Source organism: Oncorhynchus gorbuscha, linkage group LG02, assembly GCF_021184085.1.
Source record: "Oncorhynchus gorbuscha isolate QuinsamMale2020 ecotype Even-year linkage group LG02, OgorEven_v1.0, whole genome shotgun sequence".
In the NCBI taxonomy this organism is placed as follows: Eukaryota; Metazoa; Chordata; class Actinopteri; order Salmoniformes; family Salmonidae; genus Oncorhynchus; species Oncorhynchus gorbuscha.
The window spans coordinates 25,347,239-25,372,238 of NC_060174.1; the positions used below are offsets into that span (position 1 = coordinate 25,347,239).

Sequence of the window (25,000 nt, forward strand, 5' to 3'; positions counted from 1 at the left end):
TAAGCATACGTTTACAGCTTTACTGAACTCATATCTCTGAGCATGTGTGACAAATTCCAACATTCTGAGTCAAACCGATCAAGGTATATAAATATGTCTAATTTATAGCGCCACCGTGTGGCTGATCTGAATGTGCTTGCATTTGTTGAGTCTTGACAGCATTTCGATATAACCGTTTTGTTACAATATGAATATTAATGTCTGATTTGTGTTTATGTGCCAGACCACGCCCACGTTCATTTTTATTGGTCAGTAGCGGCCATGTTGTTCGAGGTAATAGTCTGGAAAATGCGTTGAGAGAGCTTGGTCCATAGATGCCACATAACAAGTTTCTTGCAGATTGGTCATTCGGTGCTAGAGGAGTAGCATATTATGTAGTTTTCACAAAATAAAAAATCGTGGAAAATCCATCATGACAGACCTTATAGGTCCTTGAGGCAAATTACTTCCTTGTGGAGGAGAAGGGCCGAATTTCTGGACTATATGTCACACCCGGTGGGGCGTGACCTTTCAAAGTTTGCATTTTCACAATTGCTTGTTATAGCACCACCATACAGCCAATTGGCATGGCATTTGCATGAGAGGATACGGCCAATGGCCCTTTACCATCATGCGATTTTGCATCATCATAGAAATGATTTTACAGGAATGTTCATGTCAGTTTTCCTTGGCAGAAGATGTATAATAATGAACGCCAAAAAAATCAAATATGGTTTCACCAGATATTCTGCTTGAACCCCAACAAATACAATAGCGTTTCACCCAGCTACGCTGGCTTCAACCCCTAATTAACGTTGGAATAATTATATTAGAGCTGTAAACATTGGAGGTAAAAAGCTAGCGCGCAACAGGTAGATCAAATGCTGAGTTTAGAGCAGTCTTGAGCAGTGAATAATTCATGATATGTAAATTAGTTGATCGGGTAAAATCAGTCAGTGCTGAGATGAGCTAGAAGTCAGTACGCGGTCAGTCGGCATGCCAAGGGGGCTTGACCCAATTCCTTTAGTTATTTTTTTTTTGTGCATACTTCAACATCGAAATGTCTCCATCGGAATCACCTCGGTTTTTCTCTGAGAAGGAGGTAGCCAATCATTCCACCAAAAACTCATGTTGGGTATTAACGGGGACGAGAATTTATGATGTGACGGGATTCCTTCGTATTCACCCGGGTGGAGAGGCTCTAATATTAAGCCAGTCAGGGAATGATATCAGGATGGAGATGGCGGGACCCCCACACCGGCACTCGGAGAACGCAAGGCGGTGGATGGAACAGTACTACATCGGAGAGCTGGACACAGACGGTAGTGCCGATGAAATACAGGTGCAGCCTATATGCCAATAAAGAGCCTTCAAAGAGAATAACAAGTATATCTCAGATACTTTTAACTCAAGCATAGTTTATTGTCTGTGACTGAAAGTAGACTACAGTAAAGTAGGATATGCTTCATTTTCTCATGGTAAAACGGAACTTGCTGCACATGTAGGTGTGATTTTCACATCTGCTTTGAGACTCATTTCCTGTTTGCATCTATCATTCTCTCATTTCCCCTATTTGTAAACCACATGCATGTGTTTTGTAAACATGAATGTTGATTGAACTTACAGTACATTAGATGAGTAAAGACAGTATTTTATAGGAGTGGAGTTTCACAAAAATAAGTGAATTTCCCGAGTTACATATATATTTTTTGTATTGTCGCTTGATGTTTGGCCTATTGCATTTCTTTAATTCCTCCTAGTTTTTTTCTGTGAGGAATAAGAGCTCTGTATGACTCCACTTGTCTCACTCTTGGCGGAGGCAACTTGGGATACTTGGGCTTTTCTTGAAGGATAAAATTGCCTGGCTTGCTCTGCCAGCCGCAATTGCTTTCTATTGGCTGCCCGTTGAACCTGAATAAATAGAGGAGAGGCTAAGTTTGTCATTCATCATACTCTATAATGTGGAGGCATTAGGACATGATGGCACAACAATATGTTTGTGTTAAGAATGTGAAGGAATATACTATGCCCATATACAGTGGGCATAGAAAGTCACCAACCCCATTCAAAATGTTCACATTTTGTTGCCTTACAGCCTCAAATGAAAACACAAAATGTGACTTTTTCCTTTATTTACAAAACAGTAAGCCACAATATCCAAGTGTGAAAAAACCCCTCACATGATTTACAATTCAAACATTTAAAATACCCTACTTGGATAAGTGAACACCCCCCTGAGTTAAACCTTGGTGGAACCACCTTTTGCTTGAATTACAGCCATGAGTCTCTTTGAATACGTCTCTAACTTTGCACACCCAGACTGTGTAATATCTGCCCATACTTCCTTGCAGAATTGTTCAAGCTCAGTCAAATTGCACAGTGACAGCTCATGGACTGCACTCTTCAAGTCATTCCACAGATTCTCGATTAGTTGGGGCTCTGACTAGGCCACTCAAGGACATTCACCTTCTTGTCCTTCAGCCACTGTACAGTTGCTTTGGGTCAGTTCACGTTTCAGCATGATAATATCTTCCCATTTTCAACTTCCTGGAATGTGGCTGCAGGTTCTCCTCATGAATCTGTCTGCATTTTGCACTGTCCATTTTCCCTTCTATCCTGACAAGTGCTCCAGTCATTGCTGAAGAGAAACACCCCCACAACAGGATGCCGCCACCACTGTGCTTTACTTGAGGCATGGTGTTCTTTACTGTAGGCACGGTGTTCTTTACAGTAGGCACGGTGTTCTTTACTGTAGGCACGGTGTTCTTTACTGTAGGCACGGGGTTCTTTACTGTAGGCACGGGGTTCTTTACTGTAGGCACGGGGTTCTTTACTGTAGGCACGGGGTTCTTTACTGTAGGCACGGGGTTCTTTACTGTAGGCACGGGGTTCTTTACTGTAGGCACGGGGTTCTTTACTGTAGGCACGGGGTTCTTTACTGTAGGCACGGGGTTCTTTACTGTAGGCACGGTGTGCTTTGGGTGGAAAGATTTATTGGGTTTTCGCCAGACATATCGTTTTCGTTCAGGCCAAAAAGTTCCATTTTGGTTGGTTATACCTCAGCAAGTTTGTAATTGCAATTGTAAGGTGGGGTGTTCACTTATCCAAATAGTGTTTTACTTTAATTCATCTTCTGAAGGTTTTTTAGATTACATTCTTTTCACTTGGTTAATGTGTGTAAATAAAGCCGTGAAAAAGTCAGATTTTAGTTTTCATTTCAGGCTCGAAGGCAACAAAAGGTGAACATTTTTGAAAGGGGGTGGTTACTTTCATTACCCACTGTATAACAGAGAACAGGTGGAGGGTCCATCATGGTCTGGGGTGGTGTGTCGCAGCATCATCGGACTGAGCTTGTTGTCATTGCAGGCAATCTCAACGCTGTGCGTTACAGGGAAGACATCCTCCCCCCTCATGTGGTACCCTTCCTGCAGGCTCATCCTAACATGACCCTCCAGCATGACAATGCCACCAGCCATACTGCTCGTTCTGTGCGTGATTTCCTGCAAGACAGGAATGTCAGTGTTCTGCCATGGCCAGTGAAGAGCCCGGATCTCAATCCCATTGAGCACGTCTGGGACCTGTTGGATTGGAGGGTGAGGGCTAGGTGCCTTGGTGGAAGAAGAGTGGGGTCACATCTCACAGTAAGAACTGGCAAATCTGGTGCAGTCCATGAGGAGGAGATGCATTGCAGTACATAATGCAGCTTGTTGCCACACCAGATACTGACTGTTACTTTTGATTTTGCCCCCCCCCTTGTTCAGGGACACATTCAATTTCTGTTACTCACATGTCTGTTACTCAGTTGTTGAATCTTGTTATGTTCATAAATATTTACACGTTAAGTTTGCTGAAAATAAACGCAGTTGACAGTGAGAGGACAGTTCTTTTTTGATGAGTTTATTTAAGCCAAAGTTATCAGTGCGGAGTTGATGACATTTTAAAGAGCGTTGTCAAAGTAGAAAAAGACTCTCAGCCGAAGAGTGGAACATTTAAAATTCAGGCATGTTACCATGACAACATAATCAAAAGAGCGAAAGATGGTGTGTGTTTTTTAAATTATTTTTTATTTATTTAAAAAAAATGTTTTGTGTGTATTACTTGCAACAACGGTTTCGTCAGAAAGGCAATTCCTTTCAGAATCTCACTGTGTTTGTATTTTAAAACTAGTCAATCCTGTCTGTCTGAGCCAGATTTGACCCACTATGCAAGCAGAGTACTGTATGACCCATAACATAGTCAGCGAATTTGAGAGAAACTTTCCATCACTCTAATGGTGGTAGGCGACATGCAGGTTTAGTTGGAGACTGAGTTGAAATCAATGTCTTCCAGAAAATGAAGATAGTATAAAACAGATGATCTCTCCTCCAGTACCTAGTGTGGGCAAAGGGGGGGCATGATGTTGCTCTTGCTGCGGGCGATTCCCTGATCCACCTCTACGCAGACGACACCATTCTATATACTTTCGTCCCGTCATTGGACACTGTGCTATCTAACCTCCAAACGAGCTTCAATGCCATACAACACTCCTTCCGTGGCCTCCAACTGCTCTTAAACGCTAGTAAAAGCAAATGCATGCTTTTCAACCGATCGCTGCCTGCACCCGCACGCCCGACTAGCATCACCACCCTGGATGGTTCCGACCTTGAATATGTGGACATCTATAAGTACCTAGGTGTCTGGCTAGACTGCAAACTCTCCTTCCAGACTCATATCAAACATCTCCAATCGAAAATCAAATCAAGAGTCGGCTTTCTATTCCGCAACAAAGCCTCCTTCACTCACGCCGCCAAGCTTACCCTAGTAAAACTGACTATCCTACCGATCCTCGACTTTGGCGATGTCATCTACAAAATGGCTTCCAACACTCTACTCAGCAAACTGGATGCAGTCTATCACAGTGCCATCCGTTTTGTCACTAAAACACCTTATACCACCCACCACTGCGACTTGTATGCTCTAGACGGCTGGCCCTTGCTACATATTCGTCGCCAGACCCACTGGCTCCAGGTCATCTACAAGTCCATGCTAGGTAAAGTTCCGCCTTATCTCAGTTCACTGGTCACGATGGCAACACCCATCCGTAGCATGCGCTCCAGCAGGTGTATCTCATTGATCATCCCTAAAGCCAACACCTCATTTGGCCGCCTTTCGTTCCAGTACTCTGCTGCCTGTGACTGGAACGAATTGCAAAAATCGCTGAAGTTGGAGACTTTTATCTCCCTCACCAACTTCAAACATCAGCTATCTGAGCAGCTAACCGATCGCTGCAGCTGTACATAGTCTATTGGTAAATAGCCCACCCATTTTCACCTACCTCATCCCCATACTGTCTTATTTATTTACTTTTCTGCTCTTTTGCACACCAATATGTCTACCTGTACATGACCATCTGATCATTTATCACTCCAGTGTTAATCTGCAAAATTGTAATTACCTCCTCATGCCTTTTTCACACATTGTATATAGACTCCCCCTTTTTTTTCTACTGTGTTATTGACTTGTTAATTGTTTACTCCATGTGTAACTCTGTGTTGTCTGTTCACACTGCTATGCTTTATCTTGGCCAGGTTGCAGTTGCAAATGAGAACTTGTTCTCAACTAGCCTACCTGATTAAATAAAGGTGAAAAAACAAAAACAAAAAAATGTGATTTTTGTCACTGTCTTGAACCCGTTTACCACAGTTAAACACTGTGTCACTGTCTTGAACCCGTTTACCACAGTTAAACACTGTCACTATCTTGAACCCGTTTACCACAGTTAAACACGGTCACTATCTTGAACCCGTTTACCACAGTTAAACACTGTGTCACTGTCTTGAACCCGTTTACCACAGTTAAACACTGTGTCACTGTCTTGAACCCGTTTACCACAGTTAAACACTGTGTCACTGTCTTGAACCCGTTTACCACAGTTAAACACTGTGTCACTGTCTTGAACCTGTTTACCACAGTTAAACACTGTGTCACTGTCTTGAACCCATTTACCACAGTTAAACACTGTGTCACTGTCTTGAACCCATTTACCACAGTTAAACACTGTGTCACTGTCTTGAACCCATTTACCACAGTTAAACACTGTGTCACTTTCTTGATCCCGTTTTACCACAGTTAAACACTGTGTCACTGTAGACTCATAACATGAACGTCTAGCAACTGAAAGGTTGTGTGTTTGAATCTCATCATGGACAACTTCAGAATTTTTTTGTAATTACCAACTTGGCAACAACTTATTACTTTTTTGCTGCTTTGCAAATCCTTCCGTTAACCCTTTAACCGTAACCCCAAGCCTAGCTAATGTTAGAAACCGAGCCACTTGGCTAACCTTGATTGTAATCTTGATTGTAATCTGTAACATATCATCCACAAATGAATACATACCATACAAAATGTAAGATATACTAAATGGAGTGTCTCGGATTTACGTACAGAATAATAAGAAATGCTGAGAACATGTTGGTATACGTGGAGATACCCTTACACCTGTCTTTCCCAATCTGTGAGCTTTGAATTTTCTACCTGCTAAATATGAATCTGTATACTGAAGAGTTTATTTTTTTAAAATGTACCTTTATTTTACTAGGCAAGTCAGTTAAGAACAAATTCTTATTTTCAATGACGGCCTAGGAACAGTGGTTTAACTGCCTGTTCAGGGGCAGAACGACAGATTTGTACCTTGTCAGCTCGGGGATTCAAACTTGCAACCCTTCGGTTACTAGTCCAACACTCTAACCACTAGGCTACCCTGCCGCCCCAGTTTCCACCGCAAGAGATTTTCAGTGGTTGCCTGCTGCTCAGACTGAATCTAGCTCAACTCACTGGTCACCATGTCCATATCGTGTTTGAAATCTATAAGGGTATTGTGGGAACATAATGTCAGTGTCTTGTCTAACTGTGCACGTAGTAACATGATACCAAGTCTCAAACGTCTCCAGCTACAGTTTCTCTCTCTGCTTGTAGTACCATCCCTATCCACCCAACTGAAAGAAACATCATTTGTGTGTTTGTGAATGAGAGTTAACTTGATTTCTTGCCAGTCAGGTTTGACTGGTTTTATTAGTGAGAGGAGCTGAGTTATCCTGCTATCCTAACTTAAACCTCTGTGTGTTTGAGGAGAGGGAGAGGGCTCACACCACCATACCCTGTTACTGTTTCTCTCCACAATGTCTTCCACAAGGAAAAGTCACACTTTTATAAAGACATCTTACTCCCCTAAATGGAATCATTGTTATATGGCAGACAAATTCCTAAAATTTGAAACACCCTGCCTGGGACTGTTTTTACACTTTAATAAACAGCTGAGGTGACATTTGTGCAAGGTGACTGTTGTCACTTGCCGTAAGTTACTTTAATTGTGTAATTAAGTCAACCTTAATTGCTCCATTACCCACTTGCTGCAATTAGCAATTTGCAGCCGAGATGTGACAAGGTGGTAGTTTCATACCCAATAGGCCCAGGGTTGAGAAAGCGAGAGAGTCTGCTCATACACATTTCAGCAGAGCCATTTCAACTGATGTGAATGAGACTTATTTAACAATGAGGTCAGTGGCGGTCGGTGCCATTTTACAACCTAGCCTAGAAATGCAAGTTTATAACGTCGGTGCACAGGTTGAGACAAATTGGAGTAATCAAGGTGACAGACAGTGAGGCATTCCATACTCCTTGTAAACTCTTGCTTGCATCTAGCTGATCTGGTGTGTGATTTTTCAACTGCTTGGACTAATGATGTTCTGTTTTGCATCTTAAGCTACAGTTTCCATTGGATTTTCATTTTGCAACAGAATCGGCTGAATGAACACACCCCTGATCACCTTCACACACAGTTGACTTTCATAGCAGGCACATACAGCATCGTCACTTTGCTCGTTGTGTAGTTCCTTCTGACATCAACACACTCACCTCCTCTCACCTTTTCCCTTTACTTGTGGACTTCAGTGCACTACACAACAGCTGTTTGTCAACCGGTGGAAAAAAAACTCCAAACCAAATGTTCATACATCTCCGCTACACAACCTACATCAATGTCATCATATTAGCTAACGTCATAGTCAACATAGCTACTAGAACTAATGTAAACTCACTCACTTTTGTACATCGCCTTGGACCTTACAACTGACCTTATTTTAGCGCCCCAAAAATGAAATACTTCCAGATCAACTGTAAGGTCAATACCATTGTAAAGCACAATTTCTCCCCTTTCCAACAGAATCAATTAGATGACCTAAATACTGCCCGTTTCTGCATAACTCAACAAGGCAATGAGCCTCGTCCAGGTCTTTTTAAAAATGGTGGGCGGGGAAGCGAAATTAATGCGTGATAGTGAGAAGGAGAGATGTTGTGTGGAAAATAGCTTTTTTTTCACTCGAGCTGTCCAACTTATCACCTAATTGCCTCTAAAATGTAAATAAAACTCTATAAAGAGTTGAAGGTTTGTGTCGAATTTGAATCGGATTTTGAGGGCGGTGCTAAAGTGATCTTCAGAAGTAAACAGCGGCTTTGAGAATGATGATCACATGCAGTGATGACGCAAAAAAATGACTAGGTATCCCCCCCTTACCCCCGTCACTGTCCATTTCTTGTTTTTAAACGATGAGAGAAGTGCTACACCTGGTGGAGAGCGATTGTAAGACAGACATAGTTGCTTTATGCGTGCTGTACGTTACGACATGACACGTCACGATGTAACGGAGGGTCAGTAAAAAAAAAAAAAAAAACTTTTCTCCAATACTATAGAGCCATTACCATGTCGATCATTGCTTGAATAGAAACGTAGTTCATACCCCAGATTTTGAAGTCAACACAGTCGCTACAGTCCCATTAGTTTTCTTTGCAGCGTCGTTTGAATGTTGCGGTTGCGCACATTTGTACGGAATGGGGTGAGTTTACGTTCACGTGTTAGTAAACCCACAAACCAATCCATGTGTACAATCATGCAGTACAGTGTATAGCTAGCAGTTACACCGGCGGGCCCTGGTGGCATTAAATTAATAAAACCGAAAGCTTACCTTAAGTTGGAAGAGTTGCGGTGTTGGATAGCCAGTTAGCTAACATAAATAGCATCCTCTCTGTTTTAGTCAGGTTGTTGTTTAGGCTAAAATAGTTGCATTAGCTAGCTAAGTAAGTGAAATATAAACTAAGAAGAATTTTTTTTAATGAAAACATATAGATTTAAGAAATTAATTAAACTGTTCTTTCTTTCTCTTTGAGTCAACTACTGACCACAGTTTAAGCACTCCAGTGCCAGTTAGCTGTAGCTTATGCTTTCAGTACTAGATTCATTCTCTGATCCTTTTGATTGCACAGACAACATGTCAATTCTTGCTGCAAGAGCTTAGATAGGTTGGATGACATTTCCGGATGTCATCATAATTACTGTGTAAGTCTATTGAAGTGGTTGAGAACCATGAGCCTCCTAGGTTTTGTATTGAAGTCAATGTACCCAGAGGAGGTTGGAAAATAACTTTCCTCCGGCTACACCATGGTGCTACCCTAGAGAGTGCTGTAGACCTTCATTGCAAAACAGTATGTTTTAATCAGTAATTTGGTGACGTGAATATACACTGCTCAAAAAAATAAAGGGAACACTAAAATAACACATCCTAGATCTGAATGAATGAAATATTCTTATTAAATACTTTTTTCTTTACATAGTTGAATGTGCTGACAACAAAATCACATATATTAACAATGGAAATCAAATTTATCAACCCATGGAGGTCTGGATTTGGAGTCTCACTCAAAAATAAAGTGGAAAACCACACTACAGACTGATCCAACTTTGATGTAATGTCCTTAGAACAACTCAAAACGAGGCTCAGTAGTGTGCGTGGCCTCCACGTGCCTGTATGACCTCCCTACAACACCTGGGCATGCTCCTGATGAGGTGGCGGATGGTCTCCTGAGGGATCTCCTCCCAGACCTGGAATAAAGCATCTGCCAACTCCTGGACAGTCTGTGGTGCAACGTGGCGTTGGTGGATGGAGCGAGACATGATGCCTCAGATGTGCTCAATTGGATTCAGGTCTGGGGAACGGGCGGGCCAGTCCATAGCATCAATGCCTTCCTCTTGCAGGAACTGCTGACACACTCCAGCCACATAAGGTCTAGCATTGTCTTGCATTAGGAGGAACCCAGGGCCAATCGCACCAGCATATGGTCTCACAAGGGGTCTGAGGATCTCATCTCGGTACCTAGTGGCAGTCAGGCTACCTCTGGAGGGCTGTGCGTCCCCCCCAAAGAAATGCCACGCCACACCATGACTGACCCACCGCCAAACCGGTCATGCTGGAGGATGTTGCAGGCAGCAGAACGTTCTCCACAGCTTCTCCAGACTGTCACGTCTGTCACATGTGCTCAGTGTGAACCTGCTTTCATCTGTGACGAGCACAGGGCGCCAGTGGGGATTTTGCCAATCTTGGTGTTCTCTGGCAAATGCCAAACGTCCTGCACGGTGTTGGGCTTGTAAGCACAACCCCCACCTGTGGACGTTGGGCCCTCATACCACCCCCATGGAGTCTGTTTCTGACCATTTAAACAGACACATGCACATTTGAGGGCTGCTGGAGGTCATTTTTCAGTGCTCCTCCTGCTCCTCCTTGCACAAAGGTGGAGGTAGCGGTCCTGCTGCTGGGTTGTTGCCCTCCTAAGGCCTCCTCCACGTCTCCTGATGTACTGGCCTGTCTCCTGGTAGCGCCTCCATGCTCTGGACACTATGCTGACAGACACAGCAAACCTTCTTGCCACAGCTCGCATTGATGTTCCATCCTGGATGAGCTGCACTACCTGAGCCACTTGCTACCACTAGAGTGAAAGCACCACCAGCATTCAAAAGTGACCAAAACATCAGCCAGGAAGCATAGGAACTGAGAAGTGGTCTGTGGTCACTACTTGCAGAACCACTCCTTTTATTGGGGGTGTCTTGCTAATTGCCTATAATTTCCACCTGTTGTCTATTCCATTTGCACAACAGTATGTGACATTTATTGTCAATCAGTGTTGCTTCCTAAGTGGACAGTTTGATTTCACAGAAGTGTGATTGACTTGGAGTTACATTGTGTTGTTTGTGTTCCCTTTATTTTTTTGAGCAGTGTATTTAGCATAGTTTCATCTAAAAATTACAACTTTGTTTCATTATTAAAACAATTCTGGAATTCCTTGAGTAGGATGGACCACCTCTAAGGAGCCTCCACTAAATTAATTTATAATGTTTTAGTTAACACTCAATTAAGGGTGTGTGTGGCTTATTGCTCTCAACTATGTAGCCGTCTGACTGTTTACCCTGTCACATATATAATAGTGATGGTTAACAATTAACCAAGATGAGTCACATGACCCCCAGACGACAACTATTGATGTCATCTGGGGGACACCTTTTTTTAATGTGATATAATGATATGCTTAATAGAGGCTTTGACTGGGTCCTCATTGCTCCTCAGATGTGCTTAATATCTTGAGGTAGATGTTTCTGATCTTTTTCAAGTACTCATGTATTTGAGTAATACTGAATTTGTCTTGTTTCCTCTTGTTAACAAACTGCTCAGCTCAAGGACTCCAATAGTGTGAGTGTAAACTTTGAACCTGTATCCATTGGAAATGACTAAACAGCCCAAACCAGCAACTGTTTGCAAACACTTGAATAATCTGCTTGATACTGTTCTAAGAAACTCCCTGCTTTCTCTTATTGCTCCTTTATACAACAAGCTATCCATCCATAATCTTTCACAACAGCCTGGACTTAGCATAACTATTAGTCTGTTTGTGTGATAGTTGAGATTGTGTCCTGATTAGGGTTGCAAAGGGTCTGAAACTTTCTGGTAAATTTCCATAAATTTTTCATAAATTCATTGAAGTTAGCTTATAACATTGAGGCTTATTTGTGGGATACACAAGGCAATTCTAGGTCTTGACATATTTTGGTTAAACTATCCCTAATTCAATGGAATTGCAAACCTCTGCATGCACAGTGCATTCTTCCATCACATGTACAGCTGATTTTCAAGATCTTGCAGACTGAGATGCTATTGAGCCCACACTACTTCACTGTCTGAGCCAAGGACTACATGCTTTCCGGTAAGTTTTAATTACAATACTGGGTGGGGTGAATATATTTTATGACATACACCATTTTTTGTTAAATAGTAGCCTACAGCAAAGTGTGTTTTTTAAATCAATTCTAACTTGTTAACAATTTCTGCTCGTTAGTTTTTTGATACCATGTGGGTTTTAGCTTACTTGAGCCTGCTACCTGAGGAGTGTTAACCTCTTGGATATAGGGGGCGCTATTTAAATTTTTGGATGAAAAACGTTCCCATTTTAAACTAGATATTTTGTCACGAAAAGATGCTCTACTATCCATACAATTGACAGCTTTGGAAAGAAAACACTCTGACGTTTCCAAAAACTGAAAATATATTGTCTGTGAGTGCCACAGAACTGATGTTACAGGCAAAACCCAGATAAAAATCCAATCAGGAAGTGCCGCATTTTTTAAAACCGCCTCATGCCAAAGACTCCTTATATGGCTGTGAATGAGCTACACATGAGCTTACGTTTTTCACGCATTCCCCAAGGTGTCTACAGCATTGTGCCGTCTTTATAGGCATTTCCATTAGAGAATGGCTGTAAGGGACCATATATAGCGAGTGGTCACATGGTGTCTCCCGGAGAAAATCTTGCGTAAAATACTGAGGTAGCCATTTTTCCAATCGCTTCTTATGAGAAACCAATTGCCCCTATGTTAAAAACACCTTGAGGATGGATCCTAAACAACGTTTGCCATGTTTCTGTCGATATTATGGAGCAAATTTTGAAAAAAGTTAGGTGTTATAGTTGAAGTATTTTTCAGTCGATTTCTCAGCCAAGCAGGATGAACAAACGGGAGCTTATTCGCCTACAAAAATAATATTTTTGGAAAAAAGGAACATTTGCTATCTAACTGGGAGTCTCCCGAGTGAAAGCATCTGAAGTTCTTTAAAGGTAAATGATTTAATTTGGTTGCTTTTCTTATTTTCGTGAAAATGTTGCCTGCTGCCAGCAGAGCCTAGCATAGCATTATGCCATGATAAATTTACACAAATGCTTGTCTAGCGTTGGCTGTAACGCATATTTTGAAAATCTGAGATGAGCTTGTGTTTGAATACATTTATTTAATTTGCGATTTTGATGAATAGGAAAAAGTTGCGTTATGGTAATGCGCTTGAGGCTATGATTACGCTCCCAGATTCACCTGTTTCCATACATGTTTCATTTTAAAACATTCTTACGAAGAAGTTGTTTTAATCTAACTGCTTAAATATTTATCTGTACATGGAATTGTTTTTACTAATTTTCTAATCTTTACAGGAAAATCCTCCTGGAATCAAAAGTTTTTGACAATGGAACGTAGTCAGAAATACTGATGAATTTCTTGCTCGAGCTGTGTAAGCAACTGTTTCATCTCTGATGCTCACAGGCAATGTGTATTGGAAGAGGTTTCTGAATGTTCTTTGCCCAGCATACACCCCTCCAACCATACATGCTTTATCTACTCATTTTCTGGATGCAGAGTTCAAAAGAATTCAAGTGAAGGTCAAGCAAATCATAGAGAAAGCAGACTGTATTGCAATCATCTCTGATTGGTGGTCTAATGTTTGTGGGCAAGGAATAATTAACTACATAATCTCCGCCCCTCAACCAGTATTCTACAAGAGCAGGGACAACCGACACACCAGTCTCTACATTACAGATGAGCTGAAGACGGTCATCAATGACCTTGGACCACAGAAGGTATTTGCACTGGTGACAGACAATGCTGCGAACATGAAGGCTGCTTGGTCTAAAGTGGAGGAGTCCTACCCTCACATCACACCCATTGGCTCTGCAGCTCATGCATTGAATCTGCTCCTCAAGGATATCATGGCACTGAAAACAATGGATACACTCTACAAGAGAGCCAAGGACATGGTTAGGTATGTGAAGGGTCATGAAGTTATAGCAGTAATCTACCTTACCAAGCGAAGTGAGAAAAATAAGAGCACCACATTGAAGCTGCCCTGCAACATCCATTGGGGTGGTGTTGTCATCATGTTTGACAGTCTCCTGGAGGGGAAGGAGTCTCTCCAAGAAATGGCCATAGCAGTCTGCAGATATGGACAGCCCCATCAACAAGATCCTCCTGGATGATGTATTTTGGGAGGGAGTGGTAAACAGCCTGCAATCTATAGCAGTAGCCATTGCATGGATTAAGGGAGGAAATGTCATCCTGTCTGATGTTCACTTCACTGTTGCAACAAGCAGAGGATACTGCAGTTCTGAAATGCATCAAATAGCGTGAAGACTTCTGCCTGAAGCTCATACACACCACAGCTTTCATGTTGGACCCCAAGTATGCTGGCAAGAGCATCCTGTCTGGTGCAGAGATCAACAAGGCCTATGGTGTCATAACTACCGTTTCTCGCCACCTTGGCCTGGATGAGGGCATGGCTCTTGGCAGTCTGGCGAAGTACACTTCCAAGCAGGGGCTTTGGATGGAGATGTAATATGGCAGTCGTGCCAACATATCTCATCAGCCACCTGGTGGAAGGGACTTTGTGGATCTTAGGCTTTTTCCCCTGTTGCCTTCATCATCCTCCAAATCCCATCAACATCAGCCGCCTCAGGGTCCTTGTTTGGAAACACACACACCAAAGCACGCAACAGGCTGACCAATACAAGGGTTGAATGATTGGTAGCCATCCGGGCAAATTTGAGTCTTTATGAACCTGACAAGGAGCCATCCTCAACAGGGTTGGAAAATGACAGTGAAGATGAGGCCTCAGAGTCTGATGTTCAAGAGGTGGACATTGAGGAGGTCCAGGGAGAAGACATGGAAGCCCGAGAGGAAGACAACCAAAAATATAGTTTCTAGACTATCATTTTACAGATGTATGTTGAAAATGGTAGTCACAGGTAGTATCACATTTTCATTTCATTTTCATTTCATTTCATTACAGTACAACGGTTTGATTTGTTTGATCGTAGCTAGCTACATAGCTAGCTACATAGCCGTCTTTGTATCAAAGATAACTGTGTAGTCTAGAGCGATTTTCTAGGTTAGCTAGCCAGCTATTGTCGTTCTTTTAACGCAACGTAACGTAAACAACACTACTAGCTAGCCAGCTAGCCCCCGAATAGCAGCACTGCAGAAACTATTACACTCAACGGAACGACTTGATTAGTGTAGTGTCAACAACGCACCCACTGCCAGCTAGCCTACTTCAGCAGTACTGTATCATTTTAATCATTTTAGTCAATAAGATTCTTGCTACGTAAGCTTAACTTTCTGAACATTCGAGACGTGTAGTCCACTTGTCATTCCAATCTCCTTTGCATTAGCGTAGCCTCTTCTGTAGCCTGTCAACTATGTGTCTGTTTATCCCTGTTCTCTCCTCTCTGCACAGACCATACAAACGCTCCACACCGCGTGGCCGCGGCCACCCTAATCTGGTGGTCCCAGCGCGCACGACCCACGTGGAGTTCCAGGTCTCCGGTAGCCTCTGGAACTGCCAATCTGCGGTCAACAAGGCAGAGTTCATCTCAGCCTATGCCTCCCTCCAGTCCCTCGACTTCTTGGCACTGACGGAAACATGGATCACCACAGACAACACTGCTACTCCTACTGCTCTCTCTTCGTCCGCCCACGTGTTCTCGCACACCCCGAGAGCTTCTGGTCAGCGGGGTGGTGGCACCGGGATCCTCATCTCTCCCAAGTGGTCATTCTCTCTTTCTCCCCTTACCCATCTGTCTATCGCCTCCTTTGAATTCCATGCTGTCACAGTTACCAGCCCTTTCAAGCTTAACATCCTTATCATTTATCGCCCTCCAGGTTCCCTCGGAGAGTTCATCAATGAGCTTGATGTCTTGATAAGCTCCTTTCCTGAGGACGGCTCACCTCTCACAGTTCTGGGCGACTTTAACCTCCCCACGTCTACCTTTGACTCATTCCTCTCTGCCTCCTTCTTTCCACTCCTCTCCTCTTTTGACCTCACCCTCTCACCTTCCCCCCTACTCACAAGGCAGGCAATACGCTCGACCTCATCTTTACTAGATGCTGTTCTTCCACTAACCTCATTGCAACTCTCCTCCAAGTCTCCGACCACTACCTTGTATCCTTTTCCCTCTCGCTCTCATCCAACACCTCCCACACTGCCCCTACTCGGATGGTATCGCGCCGTCCCAACCTTCGCTCTCTCTCCCCCGCTACTCTCTCCTCTTCCATCCTATCATCTCTTCCCTCCGCTCAAACCTTCTCCAACCTATCTCCTGAGTCTGCCTCCTCAACCCTCCTCTCCTCCCTCTCTGCATCCTTTGACTCTCTGTGTCCCCTATCCTCCAGGCCGGCTCGGTCCTCCCCTCCCGCTCCGTGGCTCGATGACTCATTGCGAGCTCACAGAACAGGGCTCCTGGCAGCCGAGCGGAAATGGAGGAAAACTCGCCTCCCTGCGGACCTGGCATCCTTTCACTCCCTCCTCTCTACATTTTCCTCCTCTGTCTCTGCTGCTAAAGCCACTTTCTACCACGCTAAATTCCAAGCATCTGCCTCTAACCCTAGGAAGCTCTTTGCCACCTTCTCCTCCCTCCTGAATCCTCCTCCTCCCCCCCCCTCCCTCTCTGCAGATGACTTCGTCAACCATTTTGAAAAGAAGGTTGACGACATCCGATCCTCGTTTGCTAAGTCAAACGACACCGCTGGTTCTGCTCACACTGCCCTACCCTGTGCTCTGACCTCTTTCTCCCCCTCTCTCTCCAGAGGAAATCTCGCGTCTTGTGACGGCCGGCCGCCCAACAACCTGCCCGCTTGACCCTATCCCCTCCTCTCTTCTCCAGACCATTTCCGGAGACCTTCTCCCTTACCTCACCTCGCTCATCAACTCATCCCTGACCGCTGGCTACGTCCTTTCCGTCTTCAAGAGAGCGAGAGTTGCACCCCTTCTGAAAAAACCTACACTCGATCCCTCCGATGTCAACAATTACAGACCAGTATCCCTTCTTTCTTTTCTCTCCAAAACTCTTGAACGTGCCGTCCTTGGCCAGCTCTCCCGCTATCTCTCTCTGAATGACCTTCTTGATCCAAATCAGTCAGGTTTCAAGACTAGTCATTCAACTGAGACTGCTCTCCTCTGTATCACGGAGGCGCTCCGCACTGCTAAAGCTAACTCTCTCTCCTCTGCTCTCATCCTTCTAGATCTATCGGCTGCCTTCGATACTGTGAACCATCAGATCCTCCTCTCCACCCTTTCCGAGTTGGGCATCTCCGGCGCGGCCCACGCTTGGATTGCGTCCTACCTGACAGGTCGCTCCTACCAGGTGGCGTGGCGAGAATCTGTCTCCTCACCACGCGCTCTCACCACTGGTGTCCCCCAGGGCTCTGTTCTAGGCCCTCTCCTATTCTCGCTATACACCAAGTCACTTGGCTCTGTCATAACCTCACATGGTCTCTCCTATCATTGCTATGCAGACGACACACAACTAATCTTCTCCTTTCCCCCTTCTGATGACCAGGTGGCGAATCGCATCTCTGCATGTCTGGCAGACATATCAGTGTGGATGACGGATCACCACCTCAAGCTGAACCTCGGCAAGACGGAGCTGCTCTTCCTCCCGGGGAAGGACTGCCCGTTCCATGATCTCGCCATCACGGTTGACAACTCCATTGTGTCCTCCTCCCAGAGTGCTAAGAACCTTGGCGTGATCCTGGACAACACCCTGTCGTTCTCAACCAACATCAAGGTGGTGGCCCGTTCCTGTAGGTTCATGCTCTACAACATCCGCAGAGTACGACCCTGCCTCACACAGGAAGCGGCGCAGGTCCTAATCCAGGCACTTGTCATCTCCCGTCTGGATTACTGCAACTCGCTGTTGGCTGGGCTCCCTGCCTGTGCCATTAAACCCCTTCAACTCATCCAGAACGCCGCAGCCCGTCTGGTGTTCAACCTTCCCAAGTTCTCTCACGTCACCCCGCTCCTCCGTTCTCTCCACTGGCTTCCAGTTGAAGCTCGCATCCGCTACAAGACCATGGTGCTTGCCTACGGAGCTGTGAGGGGAACGGCACCTCAGTACCTCCAGGCTCTGATCAGGCCCTACACCCAAACAAGGGCACTGCGTTCATCCACCTCTGGCCTGCTCGCCTCCCTACCACTGAGGGAGTACAGCTCCAGCTCAGCCCAGTCAAAACTGTTCGCTGCTCTGGCCCCCCCAATGGTGGAACAAACTCCCTCACGACGCCAGGACAGCGGAGTCAATCACCACCTTCCGGAGACACCTGAAACCCCACCTCTTTAAGGAATACCTAGGATAGGATAAGTAATCCTTCTCACCCCCCCCCCCCCCTTTAAGATTTAGATGCACTATTGTAAAGTGACTGTTCCACTGGATGTCATAAGGTGAATGCACCAATTTGTAAGTCGCTCTGGATAAGAGCGTCTGCTAAATGACTTAAATGTAATGTAAATGTAAATGTTTTTGGGAGATACGACGGATCATTGGGGATCATTCAATGTTCCCTTTCTTTTGTTGTTCAGGGAAATCATCCCATATGAAGAGTCAACTCAATTAAAGTTCAATTAGTAACTAAATTGTCTTTTTATTTAATAATTTGAAATGATGTCTACTTATAAAGTAAAAGGTTTCTGTCTCCATATGATATGGTAAATATATCCAATGTAATAAAACATCTACAATTAAATGGTATGAATTAGCATATATTCCCATTAATTCCCATATAGTCCCATTAATTCCCACGGAAATTGTCCACCTCTGAATATTCCCCAAAATGTGCAACCCTAGTCCTGATCACTTTTTTTTGCCAGTTACTCATCCCACTCATTATCAGAACTGCTCTCTGGATATGAGCGGCACTAGCCTGTTATGTGGTGGGTTAGCTACAGTTGAAGTCGGAAGTTTACATACACCTTAGCCAAATACATTTTAAACTCAGTTTTTCACAATTCCTGACATTTAATCCTAGGAAAAATTCCCTGTTTTAGGTCAGTTAGGATCACCACTTTATTTTAAGAATGTGAAATGTCAGAATAATAGCTGAGAGAATGATTTATTTCAGCTTTAATTTCTTTCATAACTTTCCCAGTAGGTCAGAAGTTTACATACACTCAATGATTATTTGGTAGCATTGCCTTTAAATTGTTTAACTTGGGTCAAACGTTTCAGGTAGCCTTCCACAAGCTTCCCACAATAAGTTGGGTGAATTTTGGCCCATTCCTCGACAGAGCTGGTGTAACTGAGTCAGGTTTGTAGGCCTCCTTGCTCGCACACACTTTTTCAGTTCTGCCCACAAATGTTCTATAGGTTTGAGGTCAGGGCTTTGTGATGGCCACTCCAGTACCTTAACTTTGTTGTCCTTATTAAGCCATTTTGCCACAACTTTGGAAGTATGCTTGGGGTCATTGTCCATTTGGAAGACCCATTTGCAACCAAGCTTTAACTTCCTGACTGATGTCTTGATGTTGCTTCAGTATATCCACATAATTTTCCTCCCTCATGAAGCCATCTATTTTGTGAAGTGCACCAGTCGTTCCTGCAGCAAAGCACCCCCACAACATAATGCTGTCACCCTCCGTGCTTCACAGTTGGGATGGTGTTCTTCGGCTTGCAAGCATCCCCCTTTCTCCTCCAAACATAACGATGGTCATTATGGCCAAACAGTTCTATTTTTGTTTCATCAGACCAGAGGACATTTCTCCAAAAAGTACGATCTTTGTCCCCATGTGCAGTTGCAGACTGTTTTGACCTGAAAATGTTGTCTGTCCCTGCTGGCTTGTCATTTGTTTGCATGGCTTTTAAAATGATACCACCCAGTTATCTCACTGTGGTACTCATGTATCACTCCCCTTAAACAGTATCTTTTACTACAGAGTTTTCTGAGCTGATCAACTCTGTGTCCTACCCTCTCCAATGTTGTTATCCCAGGTCAGGTATTCTCAAACTGGGGTATGCGTACCCCCAAGGGTACGTGCAATGCCGTTGGGGGTATGCCAAGTACAAATGTGATTCACATTTAAAATGTAAATAATTTTAAAAAATGCAACTTTTTTTCTTCACATTTTCAAACAGTCCATTTATATTTTCCAATGGGGCTGTCCATTTGGGTCAGGTTTTTTTCTCGCCTGAGTAGCCTCATTTCACTGCCAAAAATAAAATGAAACCATCTAGTGTTCAGCAAAATAACAGTGTCAAATACAGGTAGCTTAGCCAAATAATTAACATTCAATTACGTTAACCGTTACTCTCTTGCGGGAATTCCACTAATGTAGCAAAGCTGCTGCTCATGTTGGTATCTGTACTGATGGCGCAAAAGCCATGACAGGGAGACATAGTGGAGTGGTAACGTTCATGCAAACAGTTTCTTCCGATGCCACTTGGGTACACTGCAGCATCCACTGAGAGGCTCTTGCTGCCAAGGGAAGGCCTGACAGCTTGAAAGACGTTTTGGACACTACAGTGAAAATGGTTAACTTTGATAAAGCAAGGCCCCTAAACTCTTGTGTATTTTCTGCACTATGCAATGTAATGGGCAGCGACCATGTAACACTTTTACAACATACAGAAGTGCGCTGGTTATCAAGCGTCAAAGTATTGAGAGAGGAGCTTAAAGTTTCCTTTTACTGACCATCATTTTCACTTGTCTGACCACTTGCATGATGACGAGTTTCTCACACGACTGGCATATATGGGTGATGTTTGTTCTTGCCTGAATGATCAGAATCTAGGATTACAGGGACTCTCCGCAACTATATTCAATGTGCGGGACAAAATTGAGGCTATGATAAGAAGTTGTAGCTCTTCTCTGTCTGCATTAACAAGGACAACACACAGGTCTTTACATCATTGTACGATTTTTTTTGTGTGGAAATGAACTCAAGCTTACGGACAATGTCAAATGTGATATAGTGAAGCACCTGAGTGAGTTGGGAGAGCAATTACACAGGTACTTTCCCGAAACGGATGGCACAAACTGGATTCTTTATCCCTTTCATGCCCTGCCTCCAGTCCACTTACAGATATCTGAACAAGAGAGCCTCATCGAAATTGCAACAAGCGGTTCTGTGAAAATTGAATCAGAAGCCACTGCCAGATTTCTGGATTGGGCTGCGCTCAGAGTATCCTGCCTTGGCAAATCACGCTGTTAAGAAACTGATGCCCTTTGCAAAGATGTACCTATGTGAGAGTGGATTCTCGGCCCTCACTAGCATGAAACTAAATATAGGCACAGACTGTGTGGAAAAAGACTGAGACTCTCACCAATACAACCCAACATTGTAGAATTATGTGCATCCTTTCAAGCACACCTTTCTCGTTAACTTGTGATGAGTTATTCACTATGTTTGATGAACGAATAAGGTTTTATATGTAAGATGGTTAAATAAAGAGCAAGATTATTGATTAATAATATTATTATTTGTGCCCGGTCCTATAAGAGCTCTTTGTCACTTCCCACGAGCTGGGTTGTGACAACTCACATACATTCATTAAATCTAAGAATGAATCGTATAGTGTGTGTGTGTGTGGTAGGCTTACAATGATGGCAAAAAACAACATTATGAGAGTGCGCTAACCTTTGGTGCTAGAGGGGGTATGCAGCTGGAGGTTGAATGTTTTGAAGGGGTACAGGACTATGAAAAGTTTGGGATCCACTGTCCTAGGTGATTTCAACATTCACATTGATTCATCAAAATGTTCCTCTGCTACGGACTTCCTGAACATGCTTGACTGTCTCAATCTGGTACAGCATGTCAACATCTCCACACACAATCATGAGCATATACTAGACCTCATCACTGGAGAAGTCTCGGCCTCATACCTGGATGTACATGAGATGGGTGTACCTGGCCATGAAAATGTCTGGGTACCCCTGCAATTCAGCTCCGTACCAAGCACACTATTAAATTCAGAAACATGAACTCCCTTGACACATCCTATTCCAGGAGTCTGTTTGAAAGATTAAAACAAACTCTGAACCAACTATATTAATTTGGGAACAGGTTGAAACACTTGAAACATTCATGGACATATAGCTTGCTGTTGCTAGCGAATTTGTCTTGGCATATAAATATTGGGTTGTTATTTTAACTGAAATGCAAAATGTCCTTTTTTTCTGGATCTTTGTAGAATGTTGAGTCACACGCAATAGTATGTTCTCTACTCCGACATTTAATCCACTGATAAAAGGGGAAATGAATAGTTTCTAGTAACCACACCTCCTTCAGTAGTATTCCTTGTCTTCTTCTGTGGACTCTATATTTCAGTTGGCAACCAACTTTAAGGTGCATTATCACCACCGAGTGTGGACCTAGTGGCAACTAGACTTCAGTCACACCTCGGTGCTAACCAGCTTTGAGGCTCTATGTTAGGTCCTATCCTCTTCCTGCTCTACATGCTTCCGCTTGGCCAGATTGTCAGACTACACAGTGTCCAATTCCACTGCTAAGCAGACTACATGTGTACATTAAAACAAAGCCTGACACAATATCTGCTCTGTCAACATTGTCTGGAAGAGGTCAAATCTTGGATGCAGAACAACTTCCCCCAAATCCATAGCAGCAAGACCCCCCCCCAGCAGATCACCAACTCCTGCAGCTTCCGCCCTGTCATAGATGGCCACGTCATCCCCTTCATTTGAAGGTGAAATTTGACCCTGCGGTCTCCTTTTAATTGCCACATTGATCACGTCTGAAAAACGTTCTTCAGGTGAAAGAATAACATCTCCCGCCTAAGTCTCTCTCTCACCACATCGGTGAAAAGCTAATCCATGCAATAATTTTCACCAGAATTGATTATGGGAATGCAGTACTTGGGGGGGGGGGGGCTGCCTGAAAATTCAATTCATAAACTACATCCAAAACAGTGCCGCAAGGATTCTGACACAAACAAAAAAGTCTGCCCATATCACCCCATCCTTGCTGATCTCCATTGCCTACCTGTTCTTAAATACAATTGACTATAGAATGTATTATTATTAGAGGGTAAGTGAAACCATCTCGTAACACACTCATAACTTGAGCTACTGTATGTCAATAACCTTCAGAAATGAGCATGGGTTTCTTATTGGCATATTCACCTGACATTTTACAAGAATGAATGAAGAATTCAAAAGTAATTGTTGAATAGTAAATGATGGCAAGTTCAGTTTTTGCATATTGTCATGACGTTGGCCTGGGGGTAGGTTTATGACAGTCATAAATACCTTTTCCCCCTTCTTCCTCTCTACCCTACTGATGTGACATTTGAAAATCCCTTGGTTAACATAGAGATTCTGGGAACATCAGAAGGTGGGGGGAAATGAACTATATTCTGCTTATCCGACCAATTGAATTTATGCGGTGGTACTTAATGAATATGATGTCAGTTCGGTTGTCATCTGAGACATTCTCATCAATGATAGGATGACAAACTCTACAGTGGAAAGTCTGCACATTGTAGTTATCGGAATTGCTATCGGAATTGTTGTTCAATTTAAATGTTTGAATATAAAATTATTGTTGAAGAGATTAAATGTAATTTTAGCTTCCACATGAGAGATTTGGGTTTTCATAAGGTTAGGGCTCTGCTCAATCAGTGGCCCGCCCCTGTGAAGAGACATGGGTTATAAAACTTTTCAAACACACCCTTCTTGCTCCACTATATAAAGCCTTGACGAAAATGTAACCTCCGGTTCCAAGTACGTGAGGTCTGCAGCCTCTGCGTTAAAAGGACTTAACATGTCAACTACAGAACTAAGCCAACCTTAGCGTGAGCTTTGGTTGCGAATGGTATGAACTTTGAACTCTTATTCACTACACAAGTGATACATCCTAGCCATTGAGATAGCAACAGCAGCTGCAAATGTGGGCTAGGAAAGAACAGACAGTGTATCCCGTCTACCATACAACGACGTTACTAGAAAGTATATAATTTACCACCAGAGACATTCTTCAAAGGACTTGGTTCCAAATGTTTTTCCACCATTCATTTTTCCCATAGTGGATTTTACAAGCACTTAAAACAAGGTCTGTGTTTCGTGTATGCTTACCCTGGTGTGATGTTTTGATAACCATGTAAATCTCTCTAGGACAAGGTGACTTTTATCAATATATTCGCCTCTATTTACATATTCGAAAATGTTAATTAGCGTGAAAGTAGACATTCAAAACTAGAAATGACTGCAAGCCCCTGCACATAATCTCTAGTTGATACAGTAGTACCTTTGCTAACAGGTATTGTGTCAATTTTAAACTTGCACAAGACTGTTCACAGAATTGTCCATTTACATTTTTTTGTTACTAATTACTACATTTAGCTAACATTCGATAGTTAATCCAGAGATTCTACCTTTGCCTGGATTTGGCAGTCTCTTCCAGATCCTCTTGGCATTTGTAGTTCTTTATGACAGCCACATTAGCAGCTAATTTGCATGTACTTTTGGGGGGTAAATACAGTTGGCTGTATTGATAAAAGTCACTTTGTCCAAGAGAGATTTACACGGTTATCAAAATGTTATGCCAGGGTTGTTTCCAAAATCCCCATTTGGGAAGAATTTATGGTGGGAAAATGATTGGAATCGTTCCCCTGTTTGACCTCCAGGTTTTATGGGTATTATGACTCATACTGTGGTTCTCTAAGGCAGGGGTTTACAAACTTAAAAAAAAACTCTGGCTGAAACATCCCGCGCCCCTAAAAAAAACATAAATAATAAAACCTTAACTGACATGGCTCCCGAGTGGCACATCGGTCTAAGGCACTGCATCTCAGTGCAAGAGGTGTCAATACAGTCCTTGGTTCAAATCCAGGCTGTATCACATCTGGAGCGGCGCACAATTGGCCCAGCGTCGTCCGGTTTTGGCCGGGGTAGGCCGACATTGTAAATAAGTATTTGTTCTTAACTGACTTGCCTGGTTAAATTAAAAATAAATAAATGGGCTTGTTGATCTGGACACTTCTGACAAGTTATAAATGGCTCTTGAAGGCATGCAATGACTAAGATGACAAGAGGAACTAATGGTGCACGTTGTGCATT

The 25,000-nt window shown here is 43.3% G+C and overlaps 1 protein-coding gene across 2 annotated transcripts in view; it reads left to right on the top strand.

Annotated features, from left to right (window-relative positions):
* The first annotated feature begins 897 nt into the window (after positions 1-897).
* Positions 898-25,000, top strand: part of LOC123992064 (fatty acid 2-hydroxylase-like) — a 33,958-nt gene continuing 9,855 nt past the window's right edge. For both annotated transcript variants that reach the window (XM_046293396.1, XM_046293397.1), the window contains exon 1: positions 898-1,321. In XM_046293396.1, coding sequence (XP_046149352.1) covers positions 1,040-1,321 — 282 coding nt within the window. In that variant the 5' untranslated portion in view covers positions 898-1,039. The remainder of the gene's footprint in view (positions 1,322-25,000) is intronic.